The sequence below is a fragment of the Corythoichthys intestinalis genome, chromosome 13 (genome assembly GCF_030265065.1).
Source record: "Corythoichthys intestinalis isolate RoL2023-P3 chromosome 13, ASM3026506v1, whole genome shotgun sequence".
Classification (NCBI taxonomy): Eukaryota; Metazoa; Chordata; class Actinopteri; order Syngnathiformes; family Syngnathidae; genus Corythoichthys; species Corythoichthys intestinalis.
In genome coordinates this window covers 43,525,960-43,547,962 of record NC_080407.1, presented here as the reverse complement: position 1 = coordinate 43,547,962, position 22,003 = coordinate 43,525,960, and the positions used below count along the sequence as shown (strand labels likewise).

The 22,003-nt window shown below is 42.3% G+C and overlaps 1 protein-coding gene across 1 annotated transcript; it reads left to right on the top strand.

Moving 5' to 3' along the window:
• Positions 1 to 1,993: 1,993 nt before the first annotated feature.
• Positions 1,994 to 18,182, top strand: LOC130927824 (serine/threonine-protein phosphatase PP1-beta catalytic subunit). Its single transcript, XM_057853890.1, has 8 exons — positions 1,994 to 2,291; positions 12,045 to 12,176; positions 12,245 to 12,475; positions 12,552 to 12,656; positions 12,731 to 12,802; positions 17,464 to 17,615; positions 17,680 to 17,814; positions 17,878 to 18,182. Exons 1-8 carry the CDS (start codon positions 2,240 to 2,242, stop codon positions 17,980 to 17,982), a joined length of 984 nt encoding a protein of 327 aa, XP_057709873.1. The 5' UTR covers positions 1,994 to 2,239; the 3' UTR covers positions 17,983 to 18,182.
• Positions 18,183 to 22,003: the final 3,821 nt, after the last annotated feature.

The window sequence follows — 22,003 nt, the reverse complement described above, 5'->3', positions numbered from 1 at the left end:
AAACTATCAGGTGGCGCGCACCACATACTATCTGGTGGCGCGCACCACATACTATCTGGTGGCGCGCACCACATACTTTCTAGTGTGCACCAGAAACTATCTGGTGGCGCGCACCAGAAACTATCTGGTGGCGCGCACCACATACTATCTGGTGGCGCGCACCACATACTATCTGGTGGCGCGCACCACATACTATCTGGTGGCGCGCACCACATACTATCTGGTGGCGCACACCACATACTATCTGGTGGCGCGCACCACACTTCCTAATGCACATACTTTCATACATACTTTCTGGTGCGCACCAGAAGCTATCTGGTGGGACGCACCACATACTTTCTAGTGTGCACCAGAAACTATGTGGTGGCGCGCACCACCTACTATCTAGTGGCGCGCACCACATACTTTCTAGTGCGCACCACATACTATGTGGCGACGCGCATACAAACTTTCTAGTGCGCACCACATACTATGTGGCGGCGCGCACCACATACTTTGTAGTGCGCACCACATACTATCTGGTGGCGCGCACCACACACTTTGTAGTGCGCACCACATACTATCTGGTGGCGCGCACCACACACTATCTGGTGGCGCGCACCACACACTATCTGGTGGCGCGCACCACATACTATCTGGTGGCGCGCACCACATACTATCTGGTGGTGCGCACCACATACTATCTGGTGGTGCGCACCATATACTATGTGGTGGTGTGCACCACATACTTTCTGGTGCGCACCAGACGCTATCTGACGGCGCGCACTACATACTTTCTAGAGCGCACCCGAAGCTATCTGGTGGCACGCACCACATACTAAATGGTGGCGCGCACCACATACTATCTGGTGGCGCGCACCACATACCATCTAGTGTGCACCATATACTTTCTCATGTGCACCACATAAAATCTGGTGGCGCGCACTACATACTTTCTAGTGCGCACCACGTACTATCTGGCGGCGTGCATACAAACTTTCTAGTGCGCACCAGTAACTATCTGGTGGCGCGCACTACATACTTTCTAGAGCGCACCACATACTATCTGTTGGCGCGCACCACATACTATCTAGTGCGCACCATATACTTTCTTGTGTGCACCACATAAAATCTGGTGGCGCGCACTACATACTTTCTAGTGCGCACCACGTACTATCTGGCGGCGTGCATACAAACTTTCTAGTGCGCACCAGTAACTATCTGGTTGCGCGCACTACATACTTTCTAGAGCGCACCACATACTATCTGGTGGCGCGCACCACATACTATCTAGTGCGCACCATATACTTTCTCGTGTGCACCACATAAAATCTGGTGGCGCGCACCACATACTTTCTAGTGCGCACCACATACTATCTGGCAGCGCGCATACAAACTTTCTAGTGCGCACCAGTAACTATCTGGTGGCGCGCACCACATACTTTCTAATGCACACCAGAAACTATCTGGTGACGGCACCCCATACTTTCTAGTGCGCACCAGAAACTATCTGGTGGCACGCACTAAAAATATTTCTAGTGCCCACCAGAAACTATCTGGTGGCGCGCACCACATACTATCTAGTGCGCACCATATACTTTCTAGTGTGCACCACATACGCACCAGATGGTTTAAAATGTATTTTATTTCTGTCGATGTCATTTCAAGGGCTCCGACCCGCATAAACCCTGGAGTCGTTTCTCGTTTGATTTTCTACTCTTATTAAAGCGCTAGACATTAATTACAATTTTATAAGTGTCTCGTACTGATGGAATTACACAGCTGTCAACTAGTGCAGAATTTTGTCCCGTCGGTATGTAAAGAAATTGTCCCAAAGATGTGGCGAAAACGCACACGGTTTGCCGTCGACACATCCAATATGGCAACGCGCTTACGTATCTGACGCAGGGCCGAAAGGCGGAGTTTATATTTAATGTCTATGGTTGCGAAGCGAAAAGCTAAAAAGGTGCCTTCAAGGTCTCCCTGCAATCGTAGGACATACGACAACTTCTTGTAACGATTACGTATACATGTAATAAAAACGTCATATCCAAACCTAGTCACGTTGGATCACCCTCGATGATTAAGTCGCCCTTTTCGTCGTCCTGCTGCGTTTACGTATGCAAGGGACTTTAAAGGCAGTGCGAGGGATGTCATAAACGACTGGAGCGAGGAGCTTGGTGGTGCGTTTGAGACCAGTGAGGCGGTACCTTCGGAGCCTCCTTCACTCTGCTGCGCAAGCGAGCTCTTCGGAACAGAAATGGCGGAGGGGGAGTTGGACGTGGACTCGTTGATTTCAAGGCTGTTAGAGGGTGAGCAACACACTCTTTTCTTTGCAGACTGCGTGCGATTGTCGGCATTGTGTCGCCTCGTTTTGCCTCAACGGTCCACCGGCCGAAAGCTTCGCTCGGCTAGGAGAGGAGGAAGAAAAATGTCTCTAAGGCGAAATCACAGCCGCACCTATAAGCTTTCCCGTTTTAAATGTATTTATTGACATTTTTAACGGACACACAAATATTCGTGTAGCGTTTACGTGCCAGCAAAAAGTTGTCATTCGGCGGCCGTTGACTGTTTGGTGGGAGTCCCTCGCCAGCTTGTCGTGCTTAACGTCCCAATACCGTCTTAAAACTGTTCATAGCACATATTGACATCTTTATAGCGTGCAGATTTTAAAAAAACGCAATACGGTTTCCCCGTACCCGTCTGAAAAAATACATAGTACAACTTCGTTACTACTGTACTCCGAAGAAACTTGTTTTTTACGAGGGGATGTGACGCTTAGATGAGTCGTGTGCTTGTTGTGTTTACATGAGACAAGAATCGAGTTTCTTTGTCATTTCACAAGTGCAACGAAATTTCCTTCCAGGTTCAGGCCGATCTTGACAATTACAACATCACATATTACCAGTAGGGCTGTCAAACGATTAAAATTTTTAATCGGGTTAATCACAGCTTAAAAGTTAATTAATCGTAATTAATCGCAATTCAAACCATCTCTAAATATGCCATATTTTTCTGTAAATTATTGTTCGAATGGAAAGATAAGACACAAGACGGACATAAACATTCAAAATATTGTACATAAGTACTGTATTTGTTTATTATAACAATAAATCCAAAAGATGGCATTAACATTATTAACATTCTTTCTGTTCAAAGGATCCACGGATAGAAAGACTTGTAGTTCTTAAAAGATAAATTTGAGTACAAGTTATAGAAATTTTATATTAAGAAAAAGAATGTCTCCTGCTCCGCCCAAATGCATGATGGGAAGTTGGGCAACCATGACTGTCAGTGGTGGCTGCAAATAGTATACCGTATGTTCTGCGTTGTTCAATTAGCCATGTTAAGAAAAAGAACGTCTCCTGTTCTGCCCAAATGCATGATGGGAAGTTGGGCATCCATGACTGTCAGTAGTGGCTGCAAATGGTATACGATATGTTCTGCGTTTTGTTCAATTAAGTGTGTTAAAAAAAAGGTCGTCTCCTACTCCGCTCCAATGCATGATGGGAAGTTGGGCAACCATGACTGTTAGTAGTGGCTGCCAAAACGTAAGCCAATAAAAGGTGCGGCCCAATGAACGCTGTGTCTCTTTGCTACGCATGAACGGCTTATTCTGTGCATGCGTTAATTGCGTCAAATATTTTAACGTGATTAATTTAAAAAATTAATTACCGCCCGTGAACGCGATAAATTTGACAGCCCTAATTACCCGTAGTGGATGAAGTACTCAATTTTTACTTAAGTACAGATACAGAGGCAAAAAATCTAAGAAATTCGTAACTTCCTAAGTTACTAACAAGAGTGTGCAGCACCCATTTGAAGGCGTGCTGCTTTCACAGTTTTTTTATTATTCAATATCTTGTTCACCTGCCTAATCTTGCTTGTACTCATGTTGCGCCCACTAGTGCTCAATAACGGTATATTTGCAACCTCCACCGTTTTCAAGCTTTGTGCCACAGCGAGACACAGTGCTTGAGCTAATGAACAGATATTGGAAAGTCTACAATCGGAGCATAACCTAGTCATCATACCGATTGATTAGGCGTGTTACATAATTGAGTGCTTTATTGACTTGATTCTCGCAGTGAAAACGAACCAGTAGCTCTATGATTAAGGGATTTACAATACTTTCTGACTTGTATGGCTGCAGCTATCGATTATTTTAGTAGTCGATTAATCGAAAAAAATAGTTTGTTCGAATAATTGAGTAATCGTATAAGGAACGTAAAAAATTAAAATACTTGAGCTGAGCCTGAAACGGTATAAAAAAATAAATGAGGATATAGGTACAACAAAAGAACAATTTGGCTAATTTACGGAGCAAAAGTCCGCTAGCTTAAATGCCATAAAATGCTAACGTTTTTTTTTTTTAATGCTCTTAACAAATGGTTCAAACATATATTCCCACAAAAAAATCGGCTAAATATACCGATAAACTAAATTACAAATGCATCAAAAAAACATTAGCTCAAACAAAAACTTAGCTTATGTTGGTCTTAACATGGAGCAGCTGAATTCAGCCATGTTAATATGTCATATTCACTGTTGCCACTAGAGGGCAGTGTCTCCACCAAAATTAATAAATCAAAATGTAAAAACCTTTAAAACAACTTTTATAACCCCACTTTAATTAAACGAATACTCGAAGCAGCAAAATTTTTATTCGAATCTTTTTTCTAAACGAATTACTCGAGTTAATCGATTAAACGTTGCAGCACAACTGACTTGCATTGATTCTTGATGCAACCAGGAACAAAATATTAGAGGCACACAACATCCTTTCCCCTATTTGGCCAAGCCCACTTAAGTATGCGTGGGCAAAGCCCACTTATGTACGCACAGGGCCAAGCCCCCTTATGTGCGCATGGGCCAAGGGCGCTTTTCCGAGTACACCAAACTCACTGCTGTTCCAGCTATAGAGTCTGGCGAACGTTCGGCGGATCAAATTACCAGGGCGGAGCAAACCACAGCAAACAGACAGCGGAGTGGACCAATCAGCGACAGGCGGATGTGCCGTTGATAAAGCGACAAGAAACTCTAACGTGAGGGAATAATCATACGAGGAGAGCGGAGAAGTTTATCCAACAGGGCTAGCGCGAGATAGACTGTTGGTTTTAGCGACTCGTTGTGTTTTTGGTTATTTAAAACTGAATTTACCGCGGATTGGAATATATTCTTGGCTCTCCTGTTTGCCATCTGTGTTGTTGTGTTGACAATTTCCAACACGCAAGAGTGACGTTGCTCCTTAACACGTCATGCAAATAAATGAATCTGATTGCACGGATGATTTCGTTCTGGCTCGAGAGGCAAATAAGGAAATGGGTCCCAGACTGTTGTCACAGTGTTTGAAAAATACAGAGAGCATAGTCTGGCGGTGCCAGGTAAAAGCGCGCTTACGTACGGGCGGGCCAAGCCCACTTGGGTACGGGCGGGCTGTTTTCCGAAATTTCCAGCTTCGCGGTGAATCAGTAACAGGCACACTTTTGCTCAATAGACGATGTTTATTGATTAGAAAATGCAGAATAAATTAGATTTATTGATTACAATCCCACAAGAGCAAACAAACAGATATCAAAAACAACCAAACAAATGGTAACGTGATGCTAGATTTGAGTTTGTCAATCTCAGAATCCCCACGTTACGTTACAGCACAACTAGTTGTCCCTTAGAAATGAAAATCGCTTACCGTGACAAACGAGCGGGAAGCCAACAACACTCCAGTAAAGCGTCAAAAGGACAAAAGCCAGGCGATCCATACGTGATAGGTCGCCCGGAAATGTCCGGTTTTGTAAGGACGCGCCGCTCGGGGGCGGAAGTTGGCCTATCTGCCTCCCAAGGGGTGCGTCCTTACAAAACCGGACATTTCTGGCCATCGCCTGACTTTTGTCCCTTTGCCGCTTTACTGGAGTGTTGCTGGCTTCCCACTCACTTGTCACGGTAAGTGATTTTCATTGCTAAATGGACATTTTGTTTTGCTGTAACGGTAACGTGTGGATTCTGGGGTTGACAAGCTCAAGTCTAGCGTCATCGTTGACATTTGTTGATACTTGTTTGCTTGCTCTTGTGGGATTGTAATCAATAAATCTCATTTAGTCTGCATTTTCTAATCAATAAACATCGTCTATTGAGCAAAAGTGTGCCTGTTACTGATTCACCGCGAACCTGGAAATTTCGGAAAACACGGGCCAAGCCCATATGGGTACGGGCGGGCCAAGCCCACTTATGGAAGTGACCTGTAAATGGCCACAAAAGACTTGCTGTGTCTGCTCTGGTTTCGGTGCCATTGACAGTGCTAGACGCCCAATGCAGTCAACTAGTGGCATCAATGAGCTAACGTAGACACTATTCTAATGCAAGGTTTTGGTAGCAACCTGTTTTTTTTTATTTAAAACCGTGACACCCTTTTAAACGATACCTCGATTCTTGTCGGGTGCATATCTCGAAGTCTGTAACCTTTTGGGCTACAAAGCATCGCGATTTATACATTAACTTTTCGATTTACTGTCACACCCTTAGTACTGTGTAGCGAATGATAAAGTGCAGTTTAGCAGCGGAGAGTCCTATATAGCCCTGTCTGAGGACCAAAATACATTTTGGGGCAGGAGGGTGTTTTGTTTCAGAGATGACGGGCACATGGATACAGAGCTCCAGAGTTATCTTATTAATGTCAGCGCACCCAGCTGTCCCTAATACTAATAAACCAAGCAGTGACCAATGTGGGGGTTGACTGGGTGAGAGTTTCTCGTACTACAACCCCTAGCAAAAAGTATGGAATCAGCAGTCTCGGACGAGCATTCACTCAGACATTTTATCATGTAGAATAAACTCCGATAAAAAGCTTGAAAAAATTATGAATTAGGTTTTTTAATAGGGTTGAGATCTGGGCTATTTGCTGGGCATGACATTGACTGGATGAGTCTTTCTCCAAGGAATGCTTTAACAGTTTTAGCTCTGTGACAGGATGCATTGTCATCTTGGAAAATAACAAATTTTCAACTGAAGGGATAAGAACGCTGTCTAAAATTTTAACTAGAGATGTCGGGTCCGATCACATCATTTTCAAAGTATCGGAATCGGCAAAAAAATATCGGACATGCCTATTTTTTAATTAAATCGTTTTCTAATTGTATTTAACGTTACAGACATAATATGTTACACTCATCCAGAGTCTTTAGTTTAGGCTTAAAGGGTATGACAACACCTGGGGAAATGCTAATATTCCATCATTTATCCATCAACGCATGCTTTTTGAATTCATATCATGCCACTTCGTGTAATTACACACATCGCAACACCAAGAAAATGATAGAAATTAGGTCGATTGTCAAGCTAAAAGGACCCGCCCCCGAGATGCCGGAAATCTAGCATATTGTGTGCGTGACGTCACTTTCGGGAAAGAGCCAGCTCAGTGCTTAGTACTGAATGGCGGCGACGATGGCGGACAATTTTGTTTCTATTTGCAGCGACGAATCCGACGTAACGAAGATTCTTCTAATGGTGACGAGGAGAGTTATGAACCTTTCTTTGGTGTTTTGGGTTATCAGTTTGAGCCCAAACGAAAGCCAAAGCAGCCTAATGAAAGGATCATTGAGTGGAGCAATCACACTGATGAAACACCGGCGGCAACAGAATCACCGAATGGTTTGGTTTGCATTTCTTTTGGTGAAGCTGATACACCGTGACTGCAAAATAAAGTAATGTATAGAATAATTATCATTTAATATGCTATCATTGGTTTCGCTCTGCCAACCGACACAAATATGAATGGGATGAGAGGATTTGTTCTATATATTTTACAAGCGATGATTTATACATGTGTCCAGTCCTATATCCAATGCGTGATGTTTTTTATTATAAAAGAGTACTCACTCTGGCCATTTCCCTCCTTTGCTTTGCCTGGGGTGGTGAGGTGGTCTCATCAGAGCCAGTCATCGTCCTCTTTCACCGGGCACCGCATCTGCTTTCGGCAGCTATTTCTTAGCAAAACCTGATTTCATAGTTCGTATAGCTTTCAGGTGTAAAATGCGCACCACACAAAACCGTGCCGGAGGCTGGGTCTGCAAAATTAGCCCTCTTAGCACTGACGAACTTTACTCATTGTCTGCGTAGTCCAGCTCTTTTTCTCGCGTTCGGGAACTCCTGGGTACTACATTGCGACAAATGGCTATTTGTAAACCACATAGCATGACAGGTTTGAACCATTTTAGCGATTTTTTGATAAAACACGAACGCAACTCTCTCGTTGATAAACGATGGCACCTGCCTCGACCTTTTGTTTCCTTGTTATGACGTCTCCGTCCCATTCGGCTTTTTCCGGAACACTTTCGGAAATGTTTGTCATTTTCGATCTATTTTCGATAATTGCTCATTATTGTGATTGATTTTTTTTGGTAACTTTATCAATATTTGTTATCTTGGCACATAACGGTTCTATTGATTTCTCACACCCCCTTTGCGTTTTCATACCCTTTAAGGTAGGGTTATCAAATTTATCCCGTTAACGGCGGTAATTAATTAAAAAAATTTTTTATCACGTTAAAATATTTGACGCAATTAACGCATGCGCTGCACAACCCACTCACGCATTGTCGCGTTCAATCTGTAATGGCGCCGTTTTACCTATATATCGAGCTAAAAGACAGCGTAAAATGAGTAGAGTGAATTTTGGCAGCCTTTGGAGCCTTTTTTTAATTGGCTAAAGCCTTACAATCCCTCTCCCTACGATTAGAAATATCGTGTGAAGCAATGTGGGGAAGAAAGGTAGTAATTGATCTTTTTCTTAACACCCTATGTTTTTTCCCAACGTAGAGAAGATATATCAATTGGTACCACTACGCACAGTCATGGTTCCACTTCCCATCATGCATTTGGGCAGAACAGTTAAATGGCTACAGTATCATTTACTGAAAGCTCAATAAATACACTAGATGGCAATATTAAGTCACAATATACAAAGTCACATTTATCCTTTAAGAATTACAAGTCTTTCTATCCGTGGCTTCCTCTCACAGAAAGAATGTTAATAATGTAAATACCATCTTGAGGATTTATTGTCATAATAAACAAATGCAGTACTTATGCACTGTATGTTGAATGTATATATTCGTCCGAGTTTTATTCATTTTTTTCTTAATGCATTGCCAAAATGTATATGATCGGGAAAAATTATCTGGAATGATTGGAATTGAATCGGGAGCAAAAAAAAAAAAAAGCAATCGGATCGGGAAATATCGGGATCGGCAGATACTCAAACTAAAACGATCGGGAGCAAAAAAACATGATCGGAACAACCCTAATTTCAACGTAAACTTGTGCATTTATTGAAGATTTAAAAACAGCCATCTCCCCAGTGCCTTTGCCTGACATGCAGCCCCATATCATTAAGGACTGAGGGAATTTTGATGTTTTCTTCAGGCAATCATCTTTGTAAATCTCACTGGAATGGCACCAAACAAAAGTTCCAGCATCATCGCCTTGTCCAATGCAGATTCTTGACTCTTGACACCTTGTCCAATGCAGATTCTTGACTCTTGACAAGGTGATGATGCTGGAACTTTTCCTCAGAATGGAGTGATTCCATATATATTTCCCTGCACTTGCTCGATAAAAGTAACATTTACGGACCATCATAATGTTTATTCATTTCTTTTACTGTTTCAGAATGCTAAAGAGTTGCACTTTTGAACTAATTCATTATTTTTTCAAGCTTTTTATCTGAGTTTGCTCTACATGATAAAATTTGAGTTTGTCGTCTGAGACTGGTGATTCCGTACTTTTTTGGTCCTTAAAAAAAATAAAAATAAATAAATATGGACCGTACATTTTGCATTGCCGGCAATACACTATGTTGTGGAAACAATGGCGGAGCCTGTGCGTCGAGGAGCGCTTGCCCCCTGGCACCGTCGTGGGTAAAGGCTAGCCCAAGAGTCGGACCAGTGCCTCTTTCAATCGGTTTGATCTTTTCTTCAGCCTCACAAAGACGCTTATTCTACTTGAAATGTCAAACTCCCAGCGACTTGACTCTAACTCAAACGGATTTGCATGTTCTGATTCAGAAAACATGATCCCTGTTGTTTATTGTCCCTTCCTCCACAAGTGCAGCAAACACCTCATTCACTTGTTAACTCGCTTTGTTATTATTCGGCTTAGCTAATGTGGTATTTGTGCGATTCTTTGAAGCTCTCGATGCTGGCTAGTCTAGTTCTCGTTTCGTCGGCGAGGATAGTAGCACTCTCTTTGTCTCGGCAGCCTACTTCCTCAGAGCTGCTGTATGGCGACGCCCATATATGGCCTGGCTCGCAAGAGAGATCCACTCAGAAAAAGAGTGGAAAAATAGTTGGCCTCTGTGACCTGTTTGGAGGATCCGAGGGCCAGTCGAGCAGGAGAAAAGTTAATACTAGTAAATTAGGGGGCAATTCCGGTTCTTACTACAGTGGGGCAAATAAGTATTTAGTCAACCACCAATTGTGCAAGTTCTCCTACTTGAAAAGATTACAGAGGCCTGTAATTGTCAACATGGGTAAACCTCAGCCATGAAAGACAGAATGTGAAAAAAACCCAGAAAATCACATTGTTTGATTTTTAAAGAATTTTCAAATTAGAGTGGAAAATAAGTATTTGGTCACCTACAAACAAGCAAGATTGCTGGCTGTCAAAGAGGTCTAACTTCTAACGAGGCTCCACTCGTTACCTGTATTAATTGCACCTGTTTTAAGTCATTATCGGTATAAAAGACACCTGTCCACAATCTCAGTCAGTCACACTCAAAACTCCACTATGGCCAAGACCAAAGAGCTGTCGAAGGACACCAGAGACAAAATTGTCGACCTGCACCAGGCTGGGAAGACTGAATCTGCAATAGGTAAAAAGCTTAGTGTAAAGAAATCAACTGTGGGAGCAATTATTAGAAAATGGAAGACATACAAGACCACTGATAATCTCCCTCGATCTGGGGCTCCATGCAAGATCTCACCTCGTGGCGTCAAAATGATAACAAGAAGTCCCAGAACCACACGGGGGGACCTAGTGAATGACCTATGGAGAGCTGGGACCACAGTAACAAAGGCTACTATCAGTAACACAACGCGTTACCAGGGACTCAAATCCTGCACTGCCAAACGTGTCCCCCTGCTGAAGCCAGTACACGTCCAGGCCCGTCTGCGGTTCGCCAGACAGCATTTGGATGATCCAGAAGAGGACTGGGAGAATGTATTATGGTCAGATGAAATAGAACTCAAACTTTTTGGTAGAAACACAGGTTCTCGTGTTTGGACAAGAAAGAATACTGAAATGCATCCGAAGAACACCATATCCACTGTGAAGCATGGGGGTGGAAACATGCTTTGGGGCCGTTTTTCTGCAAAGGGACCAGGACGACTGATCTGTGTAAAGGAAAGCATGAATGGGGCCATGTATCGAGAGATTTTGAGTGAAAATCTCCTTCCATCAGGAAGGGCATTGAAGACGAGACGTGGCTGGGTCTTTTAGCATGACAATGATCCGTAACACGCAGCCAGGGCAACAAAGGAGTGGCTTCGTAAGAAGCATTTCAAGGTCCTGGAGTGGCCTAGCCAGTCTCCAGATCTCAACCCTATAGAAAATTTGCGGAGGGAGTTGAAAGTCCGTGTTGCCCAACGACAGCCCCAAAACATCACTGCTCTAGAGGAGATCTGCATGGAGGAATGGGCCAAAATACCAGCAACAGTGTGTGAAAAGCTTGTGAAGAATTACAGAAAACGTTTGGCCTCCGTTATTGCCAACAAAGGGTGCATAAAAATGTATTGAGATGAACTTTTGGTATTGACCAAATACTTATTTTCCACCATGATTTGCAAATAAATTCTTTAAAAATCCAACAATGTGATTTTCTGTTTTTTTTTCCCCACATTCTGTCCCTCATGGTTGAGGTTTACCCATGTTGACAATTACAGGCCTCTCTAATATTTTCAAGTGGGACTAAATTCCAAGTTGACTATATTTGTCCCACTGTATTTGTTTGGAAGACTGCGTGCAGTTTTGCGGTTGTTGCCATTTAAAGCACTATTAACGTACGGTCTCCCCAGTGCGAGGATGTCGTCCAGGGAAGATCGTGCAGATGACAGAGGCCGAGGTGCGGGGCCTCTGCATCAAGTCCCGGGAGATCTTCCTCAGTCAGCCCATCCTTCTAGAGCTGGAGGCTCCGCTCAAAATCTGCGGTGAGTGTAGTTCCTCCAGTTTCTTGGGCGTCTTGTCCGCTCCCTAAGTGTTGGCCGCTCTCCTTCAGGTGACATCCACGGGCAGTACACAGATCTGTTGAGGCTCTTCGAGTACGGAGGCTTCCCGCCAGAGGCCAACTACCTGTTTCTGGGCGACTACGTTGACAGGGGAAAGCAGTCATTGGAGACCATTTGCCTGCTATTGGCCTACAAGATCAAGTACCCCGAGAACTTCTTCCTTCTCCGGGGCAACCACGAGTGTGCCTCCATCAATCGCATTTACGGCTTCTACGACGAGTGTAAGCGCGCTCGGGAGTAACGCCGCGTGGTATACACGACCACCACGCGTAACGTACCTCGTTATTTGTCCTTCAGGTAAGCGCCGGTTCAACATCAAGCTGTGGAAGACCTTCACCGACTGCTTCAACTGCCTGCCCATTGCGGCCATCGTTGACGAGAAGATTTTTTGCTGTCACGGAGGTACGCCGGATGTCGAGGAAGTTTGACGAAGACGCTTCAGACGCTCTTTTATCGTGTCACGGTCCTTTCTGCAGGTCTGTCGCCAGATCTGCAGTCTATGGAGCAGATTCGACGCATCATGAGACCTACAGACGTGCCAGACACAGGTTGGTGAACAGATATACACAAAAGAATAAAGCTAGTGCGTGGTAAATTAGAAGGGATGGATAATTACTGTATCATAAACTTCATAACCTATTGACACGACATGGGAAACGGGGCCGATTCGTAGGGGGTCTATTTTCAAAAATATAAATATTTACAAAACCAAACCTGCTACCGACCTAAAACCAAAACAGGCACCTACCTTAGCCATAGTCTCCATGAGCAGAGGCATTAAAAAATTCAAAGTCGTTCACTTGTAAAATCCCGATTAATTATTTTCTATATAAATATAACAACTTAAAATGGCTATAAAAGTGTCAGATTTTACACTACATATTTAACAAACAAGTTTTTTGACGAAAATAGTAACTTCATTTTTTAAAAGTTTTCAACAGCTATATAAATCACTGTTTAACATCAGAAACTTAATACTCGAGGAAAACATGCAGACTCAATCATAAATAATATGTAAATAGATAATTAATAAATTCTATATACAATCACAACTTGTTATAGAATAGAATAGCCCATTATTATCATTATACACTATATACTGTTAGCGAATGAGGCTCGTGGCCGCCTGGAGTTTATAAAAGGAGCTTTTCTGGCAAAAATTCTTGTGAATAAATGCTTAAATCCCCAAATTCTTCATAGATATGGACGTAAAACGGTCTCGATTCTTAGTTTTAAGCAAAGAAACCGTACAGTTAGCGTTTATTTTACGTATATTGACTAAGTGCCATGTACTATGTTAGCGAATGAGGCTAGCGGCCACCTGGCGTAAAAGGAGCTTTTCTGGCAAAAATTCTTGTGAATAAATGCTTAAATCCCCGGATTCTTCATAGATATGGACGTAAAACAGTCTCGATTCTTGGTTAAAAGCAAAGAAACTGTACAGTTACCGTTAATTTTACGTATAATTGACAAAGTACCATGCTACTATGTTAGCGAATGAGGCTAGCGGCCGCCTGGTGTAAAAGGAGCTTTTCTGGCAAAAATTCTTGTGAATAAATGCTTAAATCCCCGAATTCTTCATAGATATGGACGTAAAACGGTCTCGTTTCTTAGTTTAAAGCAAAGAAACCGTACAGTTAGCGTTTGTTTTACGTATATTGATGAAGCACCATGCTACTATGTTAGTGAATGAGACTAGCGGCCACCTGGCGTAAAAGGAGCTTTTATGCCGAAAATTCTTGTGAATAAATGTTTAAATCCACGAATGCTTCATATATATGGACGTAAAACAGTCTCGATTCTTGGTTAAAAGCAAAGAAACCGTACAGTTAGCGTTTATTTTATGTATATTGACGAAGTACCATACTGCTATGTTCGGAATGAGGTTAGAGGCTGCCTAGCGTTAAAGGAGCTTTTCTGGAGAAAAGTCTTGTGAATAAATGCTTAAATCCCCGAATTCTTCATGGATATGGATGTAAAACAAGTCTCGATTCTTGGTTAAAAGCAAAGAAACTGTACAGTTAGCGTTTATTTTACGTATATTGAATAAGTCTAGCTGCCGCCTGGCATAAAAGCTTTTCTGGCGAAAAGTCTGATGAATAAATGCTTAAATCCCCAAATTCTTCATAGATACGGACGTGAAACAGTCTTGATTCTCAGTTCAAAGCAAAGAAACAGTGCAGGTAGCATTTATTTCGCGTAAATATTGCCAACTATGAGGCTAGTCAGTTACGAAAATTAGCCGCCTCCATGTGTAAACAAAAGAAAATTTCTGCGAATACATGCTTCATTCAGTCATGAATGGTACGAAAAATGTAATATTTACCTTGAATACTCGGACAAATCACTCCTGAGACAATCCTTCCTGTTTGTATTCGGTACAGCTTTCGTAGTGAAATCCAATCGTAAGCAAATCCAAGATTAAATCCGACATGGGCGTATGCCATCTTTGGCTGTTACTAAATGAAGCTCGGCCCCCTCTGATAAGGCGTGACGCAAAGAATGACGAAGTGTCTTTTATTTTTTAAGTCTATGACTGTATTTTTCGGAGGTTGCAGTCCCCCCATAGTTTATTCAAGGGTGCGACTTGTACTCTGAAGCGACTTGAGTGTGAAATTATTAACACATTCGATCATTTCACATGTTATTTTCACACAAAACCGCAAGAAAGTGCTCAAGGCCTGTATTTCAACATCGGCGGTAACTTCTAAAAACTGAGAAGGGCTGAACAAAATGAGGCACAAACAATAACAATCTAAACTAGAAACTGCAATTTCTGGAGAAATTACAATGAAACTTTGCTGGAGTAGCTACAGATCTAAGACCCGCCAAGGTTCATTTGGGGACATTTCGAGGACACGTCCTGTTGCCTGGCTGTCAATGGCATCGACTTACTTGGGCGCCAGTTGAATGTCAATGGGCTGTCATGGTAAATCGTCAAAAATCAAAAGGACCTATGTTTTCCTGCTATTGAAAATAAATGGAAAATTTTGAGAGATAGTGTGGTATGAAAAAGTATGAACCTTTTAGAATATCTCACATTTCTGCTTAAAATCACCATCAAATGTGATCTGATCTTTGTCAAAATCACACAGATGAAAAGACAGCGTCTGCTTTAACTAAAACCACACAAACATTTATAGGTTTTCATATTTTAATGAGGATAGCATTGCAAACAATGACAGAAGGGGAAAAAATAAGTGAACCCTTTGCCTAAAAAGACTTAAAGAGCAATTGAAACCAATTTCTACCAATCATTTTAAGTCAGGTGTGTGCCCAATCACTGATGAGAGGTTTAAAGCTGCTCTGCCCACTATAAAACACACCTGGTAAGAAATGTCTTGAGAATCATTGTCTGATGTGCATCATGGCTCGGTCAAAAGAGCTGTCTGAAGACCTGCGATCGAGGATTGTTGATTTGTATAAAGCTGGGTAAGGATACAAAACCATCTATAAAAGTCTGGATATTCATCAATCGACAGTCAGAGTAGTTGTCTACAAATGGAGAGAGTTTGGTGGATGGCCACTCCATGGGAGAGAAGCAACATTGCCAAAGATGATGCCAAGAGTTCAGCGCAGAATACTCAGAGAGGTAAAAATGAAACCCTAGAGTGTCTGCTTAAGACTTATAGAAATCACTGGCACAGTCCAATATTTCTGTGCACACATCAACTATATGTAAAACTATGGCCAAAAATGGTGTTCACGGGAGGACTCCACGGAGGAAGCCCCTGCTCGTTTAAAGTTCGCAAAAAGGCACTTGGACACTCCGCAGAAGTTTTGCCAAAATATTTTGTAGACTGTTGAAACCAAAGTTAAATTGTTTAGGAGCAACACACAATGTCATTTTTGGAGGAAAAATGGAACAATTCACCAACATCAACACCTCATCCCCACCGTGAAGCACGGTGGAGGAAGCATCATGATTTGGGGCTGTTTTGCTGCCTCAGGGCCTGGACAACTCGCAATCATTAATGGAAGAATGAATTCAAATGTTTATTAGGATGGTCAGAGAAGAGTTGTGTGTAAAGGAGTTTGGCACTGTTGCTTCTCTCCCAAGGATTGGCTGTCCACCAAAGATGACGCCGAGAGTTCAGCGCAGAATACTCAGGTAAAAAAGAACCCGTGTCCGCTAAGGACTTGGACAAGACACTTGCACACCCTGGACAAGACACTTGGACACCCCACGGAACTTTTGGCGAAATATTTTGCGGACTGATAAACCAAATTTTAATTGTTTGGTAGTAACACACAATGTCATTTTTGGAGGAAAAAACAGCTCATCAACATCAACACCTCATCCCCACCGCAAAGCATGGTGGAGGGAGCATCATGATTTGGGGCTGTTTGCTTCCTCAGGGCCTGGACAACTTGCAATCATTAATGGAAGAATGAATTCAAAAGTTTATCAGGATGTTTTGCTGGAAAACCTGAGGCCGTCTGTCAGACGGTTGAAGCTAAAAAGAGGATGGATGCTGCAACAAGACAAAGATCCAACATAGAAGTAAATCAACTTCAGAATGATTTCAGAAGAATGAAATCCACATATGTATTTTCCCCCATTCTGTCATTGTTTGCATACTATCATTAAAATATGAAAATCTATAAATGTTTGGGTGGTTTTAATTATAGCGGACACCATTTTTTCATCTGTGTGATTTTGACAGAGCAGATCACATTTGATGGGGATTTTATGCAGAAATACTTTTTCATACCACAGTATAAAGAAATTCTGAATATCTATCTTGCCTCCTCAGGTGTCGTTTTGGCTAAGCAAAGCAAAGAAACATCTCGAAGGTGCTAGTCACATGATCTGTTTGAAAAATAATTTTGACCCGTTATGAAATACTTGTTTAGGATTCTTGTTCATTTGATTCATTATTGTTGTTTTATTGCTTTACAACTTTAATAGACAACATTTTACCGGCTATGTCTTTATTTTAAATTCATATATAGGAATCAATTAGTTGCAATGAGATTTTTCGGCCACCAACGGGGCCACTGTTTCAACAAAAACCTCCTCATGATAAAAATGTTTATTCCTTCTCCTTTTAAGGGAGCCCAGACAGTCTTGCTGCCTTTTTAGCCCACATCCTCTTTTATGGTCTGTGGAAAGAGGCTCAGCTGTTTACTCCCTCATTCTCTCAACATGGGCAGACAGCGGAGAAAGAGAAAAAAAAAAAACTGCTATTCCGCTTCTAACCTCCAGGCCTGCTCTGTGATCTTCTGTGGTCGGATCCGGACAAGGATGTGCAGGGATGGGGCGAGAACGACCGCGGCGTCTCCTTCACGTTCGGCGCCGACGTGGTCAGCAAGTTCCTCAACCGGCATGACTTGGATCTCATCTGCAGAGCCCACCAGGTAAAAAAGCCTAGGGGGTGAGAACATCTCAAGAGTCCTGTACTTAAGAGCTTGACACCTCCAGGTTGTAGAAGACGGCTACGAGTTCTTTGCGAAGAGGCAGCTGGTGACCCTCTTCTCGGCACCCAACTACTGCGGCGAATTCGACAACTCGGGTGGAATGATGAGCGTGGACGAAACCCTGATGTGCTCCTTCCAGGTGCCCGCTCTAAAAGTGCAGTCGAACAATAAGCAAAATAATGAATTAACCTGTGTTCTTCAGATCCTGAAGCCCTCCGAGAAGAAAGCCAAGTACCAATACGGCGGCATGAACACCGGCCGGCCTGTCACTCCTCCCCGTACAGCGCAACCTCCCAAAAAGCGGTGAAGTAGAAGCCAAAAAGACGACGTCACGGTCATCTGACGGCATACGTCCATTAACTGTTTAAAGAGAGAAGGAAACTCCCCCGTTTTCGTTATTTCCCATTGAACTGCCTCTTATCTACCCCGATTGCATCTACCGTATGTAACCTTCAAACATTAAAAATGTGACAAAAAACAACTTCAGGGTCCTAACTTTGACTTTTTGAACGTCGTATGACGGCCAGTCACACATGAAAAAGAACAATCAGTAGAAGATACCGTTTTCACTTTTAAATTATTTCTGGGGGGACAGAAACAAAGGAAGTAGACCAAACAACAAATACATTATTACACGCCTAAGCTAGTTATAAACATAGTGGTGTTAATAGTTACCTATGTGGGGGGGGGGGGGGGGGGGGGGGGCTGATAAATGAGGAGAAAGAGGATGGAAGGTGAGTCGAAAGGAGACATAATTAGGCGGGGCGGAGCACCCAGTATTATGTAAATTACCCGTAAGTGTGTACATGTTTACATCGTGCTACCTGATCGCTATTCTTGGCACCAACAATCTACCTAATCTAATGTGTCTCAATAGCACCCAGTCAAGCTTGAACCCCATTCACACATGTGATAGTCCTGCAGGAAAGTGGAAATGTTGTGGAGGGGCCGCCCAAGGGCCCCGGCACAGCCCCAGCCAAGTTGGGGGGGGGGGGGGGGGGGGGGGGGGTTTAAAAGCTCAATCTTGGTCTCACACAAAAATACCTGGGACTGTGTGCTTTGGTCAGATGAGACCAAGATTGAGGCTTTTGGCAACAAACACTCTTAAGTGGGTCTGCCGTGCCACGAAAGATGCGCATGCTAAAAGCACCTCATACCCACTGTGAAGTATGGGTCAGTGATACTGTGGGGCTGTTTCGCTTCCAGAGGCCCTGGGAATCTTGTTAGGGTGCATGGCATCATGAATGCTTTGAAATACCAGGACATTTTAAATCAAAATCTGTTGCCCTCTGCCCGAAAGCTGAAGATGGGTCGTCACTGGGTCTTTCAGCAAGACAATGACCCTAAACATATGACCAAATCTACACAGAAATGGTTCGCCAGTCACAAAATCAAGCTCCTCCCATGGCCATCTCAGTCCCAAGACCTTGTTTTGTTGGCAAAAGGGGATTGTACAAAGTATTAACACCAGGGGGTGCTAATAATTGTGACACTCATTATTTGGTGTCAAACATTTTTTTCTTTATGTGGGACTTTTCCCCACTGAATGAATGCACTGTATTGAAGGTTGGATTTTTCTCTTTTTCCCCATTAAGGTTGCATATTTGAATATAAAAAAAATATATTAGAAGCTAAAAAACAAAATTTTCAGGGGTGCCAATAATTATGGAGGGCACTGTATATTGTATTGTCACATCACATTACGGTCCGTTTATTTAACTGTCCATCTCAAACGATTTGAAAAGCCGGTGGTAGGGGTGGGGTGGGGCCCTATAATGGTCTTTTGTCCCCGGGCCCCTGCAAGTCTGTTGACAGCCCTGCCAATGAGTTGACAGTAGGCCTTGAACCACTTCAAGTCCTTTATTTACAAACATTTTTAGACATGTCCCCTTGTGTAACTGACAAGCATAAAAAATGATGTACCGTATAAACGGTACTGTTGGTGACCACGTTAGCTAAGCAGAAGCCCAGCTGCAGTAAAAACACGGAATGTTAACTGATGCGCACTCTTTAGGCAAGGGACCAAAATGGACATAACTTGCTTTTACCAATATGTAAGCTAAGTTCTAAAATGTTTACAGGAAAGAAACGTGAGAGAGTTGGTCTTTGTAAAAAAATCAATGTAACCCGTTTGTTACACATGAAAAAAATATAAGAGCAAGGCTTCAAAGCGTCAGTCTATGCGTTCATCACCGAACAAACTACAGAGGCACAAAAATTAATATAATTAGCCGTCAAATACATATTGGGCAAAAAGTATTTAGGTAATTCATACTGAACTGTTGTTACCTGAATAAATACTTCCATATTTTTTCCCTACTGTACAATTGAATAATAAAAGAAAAGCTATTGATATTAAATGCGGCGAAAATGGTAGTTTTCTCATATTGAATCAGTCACTAGAGGGCAGCATGGTCCCTTCATTGTGGCCTTATGACTGACTTGGCTCTTGCAGTACAACGGTAACAGCTTATTTGTAATACATTCCAAAAGGTACATACTTTCCCATTACGTTCAAGTAAAAACAGCGACAATAAATACTTGAAGAAAAAGGATGCATAAACAGTAACACAGCAGCCCGTTTGTAATATGAGTTTGTTCTATGAGTATTCTCTTATCGTGTCCAATATTATAAAAAGGTAATAACGTCAAGTATTTGTTGTACAACCCCTAGCCAAAAGTATGGAATCACCAGTCTCGGACAAGCAGACATTTATTATGTCGAACAAACTCTGATAAAAAGCTTGAAAAAATAATTAGTTGAAAAGTGCAACTCTTTAGCATTCAGAAACAATAAAAGAAATAAATAAAAAACATTGTGGTGGTCAGTAAATGTTATTTTTATCGAGCAAGTGCAGGGAAACGATTATAGAATCACTCCATTCTGAGGAAACAAAGAAATAACAATCAAAACACATCTCTAGTATTTAGTTGCACCACCTCTGGCTTTTATTACAGCTTGCAGTCTCTGAGGCATGGACTTGATGAGTATTCTTCATCAATTTGGTGCCAACTCTCTTTGATTGCAGTTGCTAGATCACCCTTGCAGGTCGGAGCCCTGCTTTGGACCATTTTTTTCAATTTCCACCACAGGTTTTCAATAGGGTTGAGATCTGGGCTATTTGCAGGCCATGACATTGACTGGATGAGTCTTTCTCCAAGGACTGCTTTAACAGTTTTAGCTCTGTGGCATGATGCATTGTCATCTTGGAAAATATTTCATTATCCCCAAACATTTTCAATTGAAGGGATAAGAAAGCTGTCTAAAATTTCACTGTAAACTTGTGCATTTATTGAAGATTTAACCCGAGCCATCTCCCCAGTGCCTTTGCGTGACATGCTGCTCCATATCATTAAGGACTGAGGGAATTTTGATGTTTTCTTCAGTCAGTCATCCTTGTAAATCTCACTGGAACGGCACCAAACAGAAGTTCCAGCATCATCACTGAAAATAACCTTCGTCCAGTCATTCACAACCCATGATTGCCTCTCCTTAACCCATTGCAGTCTTGTTTTCTTTTTAAGTGTCAATGATGGTTTCCTTTTAGCTTTACTGTATGAAAATCCCATTTCCTTAAGGCGATTTTGCACAGTTGTCACATACCTTGACCGCAGATTCCTCCCATTTCTTCATTTGTCTTGTACATCTTCTGTTTTCAAGACATATAGCCTTTAGTTGTCATGAATGATGTTTGGATGTCTTCCTCAGTCTACCAGTACGCTTAACTTTAACAACCTTGCCATGCTGTTTGTACTTGGTCCAGATTTTTGATACAGCTGACTGTGAACAGCCCACATCTTTGGCAACCATACATGTAGCGTTACGTTCTTCAAAAAGTTTGATAATCCTTTCCTTGGTTTCAAGAGACATTACTCTTGTTGGAGCCATCATTGTTGTGAATCCACTTGGTCCAGCATCCCTCCAAGGTGTGATAACTGCACTGTTTTTAATTGCTGACTAACGAGCAGATCTAATCTGAGGTAGGGGCCCAATCAAGGAAAGGAAATTGACTGAGTGGGTCTGTATTTTCAACTCAAAATGGAGTGATTCTATATTTATTTCCCTGCACTTGCTCTATAAAACTAACATTTACTGATCACCACAATGTTTTTCATTCATTTCTTTTAGTGTTTCTGAATGCCAAAGAGTTCCACTTTTAATTCATTATTTTTACAAGCTTTTTATCGGAGTTTGTTCTACATAAAAAAATGTCTGAGTGCTCTTCCGAGACTGGTGACTCCATACTTTTTGCTAGGGGTTGTATATACCGCAATAATGGAAGTATGCCTAGAAGCTCTAGTGCACGTGTTTTGACTGTTGACTTATT